At 46.8% G+C, this 5,465-nt stretch overlaps 1 protein-coding gene across 1 annotated transcript; it reads left to right on the top strand.

Annotated features, from left to right (window-relative positions):
* Positions 1-353: 353 nt before the first annotated feature.
* On the top strand, positions 354-2,291 carry LOC136694996 (uncharacterized). Its single transcript, XM_066668809.1, has one exon. The coding sequence runs from the start codon at positions 354-356 to the stop codon at positions 2,289-2,291; it is 1,938 nt and encodes a 645-aa protein (XP_066524906.1).
* Positions 2,292-5,465: the final 3,174 nt, after the last annotated feature.

The raw sequence follows: 5,465 nt of genomic DNA, 5'->3' as shown, positions 1-5,465 counted from the left end.
ATTAAGAGAAAGAGAGAAGAAAGTGATATAGATAAAAAAAGAAAAATGAGAAGCTAGATATAGAAAGTGACTGAATGTGTGTGTGTGTGTATGTGAGAGAGAGGGGGGCGTAGAGAGAGTGCTAGGGTGCTGGATTTTGTTTATACCACAGTGTCTTCAGAGATATGCCACCATTTTCAGGAGGAATTGAAACACACACACACACACAGAAAGAGAGAGAGAGAGAGCGAAGTTAAAATGAATCGCATGTATTAAGCCCTCATTTAGGAATCAGGTGATCAAAGTGAGAGAAACTTGAAGCAGAAAGATCCCACAGTCGGGGAAGACCACAGTCTCACACACTGCCTTTAGTGATGCAACTCTGTCACCACACTGACACTCTCCACTCAGCTCCCTTTAATCACTACCTTTCTCCTTCTCACTCATCAAGAACTTTCCTGCTGTACAACACCCCCCTCCACATCCACAGACCACCTCCCTCCTGTACAACACCCCCCTCCACATCCACAGACCACCTCCCTCCTGTACAACACCCCCCTCCACATCCACAGACCACCTCCCTCCTGTACAACACCCCCCTCCACATCCACAGACCACCTCCCTCCTGTACAACACCCCCCTCCACATCCACAGACCACCTCCCTCCTGTACAACACCCCCCTCCACATCCACAGACCACCTCCCTCCTGTACAACACCCCCCTCCACATCCACAGACCACCTCCCTGCTGTACACCACCCCCCTCCACATCCACAGACCACCTCCCTCCTGTACAACACCCCCCTCCACATCCACAGACCACCTCCCTCCTGTACAACACCCCCCTCCACATCCACAGACCACCTCCCTCCTGTACAACACCCCCCTCCACATCCACAGACCACCTCCCTCCTGTACAACACCCCCCTCCACATCCACAGACCACCTCCCTCCTGTACAACACCCCCCTCCACATCCACAGACCACCTCCCTCCTGTACAACACCACCCTCCACATCCACAGACCACCTCCCTCCTGTACAACACCCCCCTCCACATCCACCTCCCTCCTGTACAACACCACCCTCCACATCCACAGACCACCTCCCTCCTGTACAACACCCCCCTCCACATCCACAGACCACCTCCCTCCTGTACAAGACCCCCCTCCACATCCACAGACCACCTCCCTCCTGTACAACACCACCCTCCACATCCACAGACCACCTCCCTCCTGTACAACACCCCCCTCCACATCCACAGACCACCTCCGTCCTGTACAACACCACCCTCCACATCCACAGACCACCTCCCTCCTGTACAAGACCCCCCTCCACATCCACAGACCACCTCCCTCCTGTACAACACCCCCCTCCACATCCACAGACCACCTCCCTCCTGTACAAGACCCCCCTCCACATCCACAGACCACCTCCCTCCTGTACAACACCACCCTCCACATCCACAGACCACCTCCCTCCTGTACAACACCCCCCTCCACATCCACAGACCACCTCCCTCCTGTACAACACCACCCTCCACATCCACAGACCACCTCCCTCCTGTACAAGACCCCCCTCCACATCCACAGACCACCTCCCTCCTGTACAAGACCCCCCTCCACATCCACAGACCACCTCCCTCCTGTACAAGACCCCCCTCCACATCCACAGACCACCTCCCTCCTGTACAAGACCCCCCTCCACATCCATAGACCACCTCCCTGCTGTACAAGACCCCCCTCCACATCCACAGACCACCTCCCTCCTGTACACCACACCCCTCCACATCCACAGACCACCTCCCTCCTGTACAACACCCCCCTCCACATCCACAGACCACCTCCCTGCTGTACACCACCCCCCTCCACATCCACAGACCACCTCCCTCCTGTACAAGACCCCCCTCCACATCCATAGACCACCTCCCTCCTGTACAAGACCCCTCTCCACATCCACAGACCACCTCCCTCCTGTACACCACCCTCCTCCACATCCACAGACCACATCCCTGCTGTACACCACCCTCCTCCACATCCACAGTCCCCCTCCCTGCTGTACAACACCCCCCTCCACATCCACAGTCCCCCTCCCTGCTGTACAACACCCCACTCCACATCCACAGTCCCCCTCCCTGCTGTACAACACCCCACTCCACATCCACAGTCCCCCTCCCTGCTGTACAACACCCCACTCCACATCCACAGACCACCTCCCTTCTGTAAAACACCCTTCTCTACATTCACAGACCAGCAGCAATAGCAGCAGCAGCTCAAACAGAATCACACCTGCACAGACACATCCAGGCAGGTAGTATATTACACTCAGTCAACAAGATTACTGCACGCCTGGGGGCTCCAGCAAACCCATAGTCACAATGCAAGTCAATAAGAAAAATCTCCCTGTGTTGCACCACTCTTTTTACCATGCACATGTTCATTAGCCCTCACCGCCTCACCTCACCATGCCAGTGTAAGGGCCACTCCATTTCTGTATCTGCTCAAATGATCTGATTACCCCTGAGGGGGAGAAGTGATGAGGGCCAGCACACTGGACTACATGTCCAGAAAGTGTGTATTAGTGAATTTACATATTTTAAAGTCCATTGTGGACTGCTATTAAGAACACACAGCTTTTCAAATGGCTTCTCTCTAGTAAGACCTTAAACAAAAGGGGACACTGTAGCAGTGGGTCACTGCGCTCAGTAACAAGAGTGGTACAGTGGCGTATAAATTCCAACAAGATTGGGTGTTCAGTATAGTAATGGAGCTCTAAACAATTCATTTAGATTGAGTGGGAGTGCCACATGTGCTGTCCTAAGATCTATACTAACTATATACTATTTTAATAGTACAGATTGTAATAACGTGAAAAATCTACACTATCCACTTGCTAATAGCACTTACTGTACTCTTACTACACATTTCTCAAAGCTGTAACGAGTGAGTCTGTGTTAAATTGATGAATATGTTACATTAGTAAAGAAAAAAAAGGAGCAGTGACCTTATTATCTGGAGATGTGGAGGAGTTGTTTTACAGCAAGGAGTTGCAGGATTATTATCCTGGATTTTCATAGAATATACATTTTAGTTGTTCAGAATGAAACTCTCAGAGGTTTTCTTTGCACTGAGCGAATAACATGCTCTTCAGGACTTTTAAAAGTTGATTGCTGGTTCTAGGATTAAAAGTTGAGTCTACAAAGCACTGATTTCTTTACAGTCTGCGGCTTAAAGGAAATTCACAGTAGGTGTCACGGCTCCTGAAATCTCTGCTTATTGATGGAATGAATAAAAGCCAGCATAAAAGGAGATCAACCTTTCACACATCTCCAACTAGAACTATTCCGGAATTATTTCCTAAGTTGCTTTTTAAAAGCTGTACCTCATTCAAATTAACACAAGAAATGAGTCCTCAACTTCTCAGTCGCACTTTGGCTCAAATTAGCCTGCCTTACCTTGGGTTCCATCTGCCGCAGTGCATTGTTTTAATAGATAAGAACTCATGACTCCATGGAGGACAGAATAGCCAGCCTCTTAATTACACTTAAATCCGTAAAGTAGTAGATCGCTCATAAGGTTCAAGAGGCCTGTTCCCTTTTCATGCTGCTGAGAGATGAACACCCTCTTTGTGCATTATTATCATGCGTCTTTGAAGTGAAAGAGCACTTTGGGAACATTTCGGAACACATAAATAGGTTCATTAAAAAGATATTGAACCAAAAGGATGGAGACGTGAGGACAGACGTTTGTAAGCCATCTGTTTTTGTTTGTAGACACTTTGCACATTGCTTGATTAGGAAAGGGAAGGGTATTTATTTTGATCGCTGTGATACCTTTCAATTAACCTTTCACATGAGAAACAGTTTCAATGATAATGCAGCGCACTCTCTATCATCAGATTGATCAGTGAGCTTGCCACTCTTCTGGAAGTTGAGTGAGGAGTTTAGAGCTTTTACAATTTGACAAAAAGACTTGCAGACGTGCACACCATATGTTGTTACTGTCAAAACAAAACCTTGTATATCAGTTTTGGCTGTTTTCCATTTTTGGACATAATTAGATATCACCAACATGCCTTTGTACTAATTCAGCTCTGGATAATGAATAAGTGGACCAGTAGAAAATAATCTAAAATCACTTCCATTAAAAACGAAGAACACTGTTGTAAAATAATCTTGTATAATCGTAGATACTCCTTAATAACATGCCAGTGTGGCTATGAGCATATGGGAGGTAACAATCACCAGTTAGCATGATGCTACTTGCTATTTTGTGGTTATTTTTCTTCACTGATTGCAATGTTTAAGATTTTTAACTGAACTAATCCTGTCATATGTATGTGTCTCTTATGACTTTCTTCAAACCATGGCACAGATTTTTCATTTTCCCCTCATAGGAACTGTGGCATCATAATTATCATTCCATGTTCCACTCTATCAGCAGTGCAGAGTCGAGCTGGGACTCCAGCTTATGTTTCATGTGTGTGTGTGTGTGTGTGAGTGAGTGAGTGAGTGTGTGTGTGAATCTACGAAAGCCCTGAGATCCTAAGGCAACTGACACCAGCCGTGTGCTATGCTAATCAGGGCGTCCTGCTTATTTTTGGAAAGGCTGTGTTTCTGATGTTGTTCGGGGCCCTGGGCTCCTGGGTGTCTGTGAGGGGCTCATCACTGCAGGATTTCAGAAGCATGCACTTTTTTTTTCTTTATTTTTTTTATTGCACATCGCCAGGATAGAAGATGCTGTACATCAGTGGCAGCCTGAGGTGCGTATAGGACGGCTCTCCTGATCATTGTCTTCACATCAGTCTTGTGAGTCTTCTCCTTCTGCTTAGCTGTGATAAGCAGAAAATGTGACACTTGAAGGCCCTAATTCTGTCTTTTCTATTTTTTAACACCAGTGGAAACCATGGCCTTAACTTCTGACAAACTATGAGTAACAAAAGAAGTATGTGTAATGTGTAAATTGACCAATGTTGTAGAAACAAGACAAACAAATAAGAATTATTGAGAGCCCCAAAACAGTATATATATATATATATATATATATACATATATATATATATATATATAATCCACATTATGTAAAAAAAATGTGATTTATCAAACCACTTCCCCTTCTTCCATTGCTCCTGTCTCTAGCTCTGATGCTCATATACCTGTATAATGTTGATTTAGACACTTTCGACAGTGGACAGTGGTCACCATAGACAGCCTGAGAGGTCTGGGGCTACACACTGAAGCTGAGATGCACTGTGTGTTCTGACACTTTTCTATCACAGCCAACAGTAACTTTTTCAGCAATGTGTGCTGCATTTGCTCTTCTGTGGAATCAGACCAGAAATGCTAGCCTTCACTCCCCACACACATCAGTGCGCATTGGGTGTCCGTGTCCCTGTCTCCAGTTCACCGTTTGTCCTTCCTTTGACAACTTTGGATAGGTACTACCTTCTGCATACCAGATACTCTGACAAACTTGTCCAGCCATCACAA

The sequence above is a fragment of the Hoplias malabaricus genome, chromosome 4 (assembly GCF_029633855.1).
Source record: "Hoplias malabaricus isolate fHopMal1 chromosome 4, fHopMal1.hap1, whole genome shotgun sequence".
In the NCBI taxonomy this organism is placed as follows: Eukaryota; Metazoa; Chordata; class Actinopteri; order Characiformes; family Erythrinidae; genus Hoplias; species Hoplias malabaricus.
The sequence above is the reverse complement of the archived record's forward strand: the minus strand, read 5'-3'. Positions and strand labels throughout refer to the sequence as shown.

What these genes read in the sequence shown, in the direction of transcription:
- LOC136694996 (XM_066668809.1), top strand. Translation starts at nt 354, where the DNA reads ATGCAACTCTGTCACCACACTGACACTCTCCACTCAGCTCCCTTTAAT.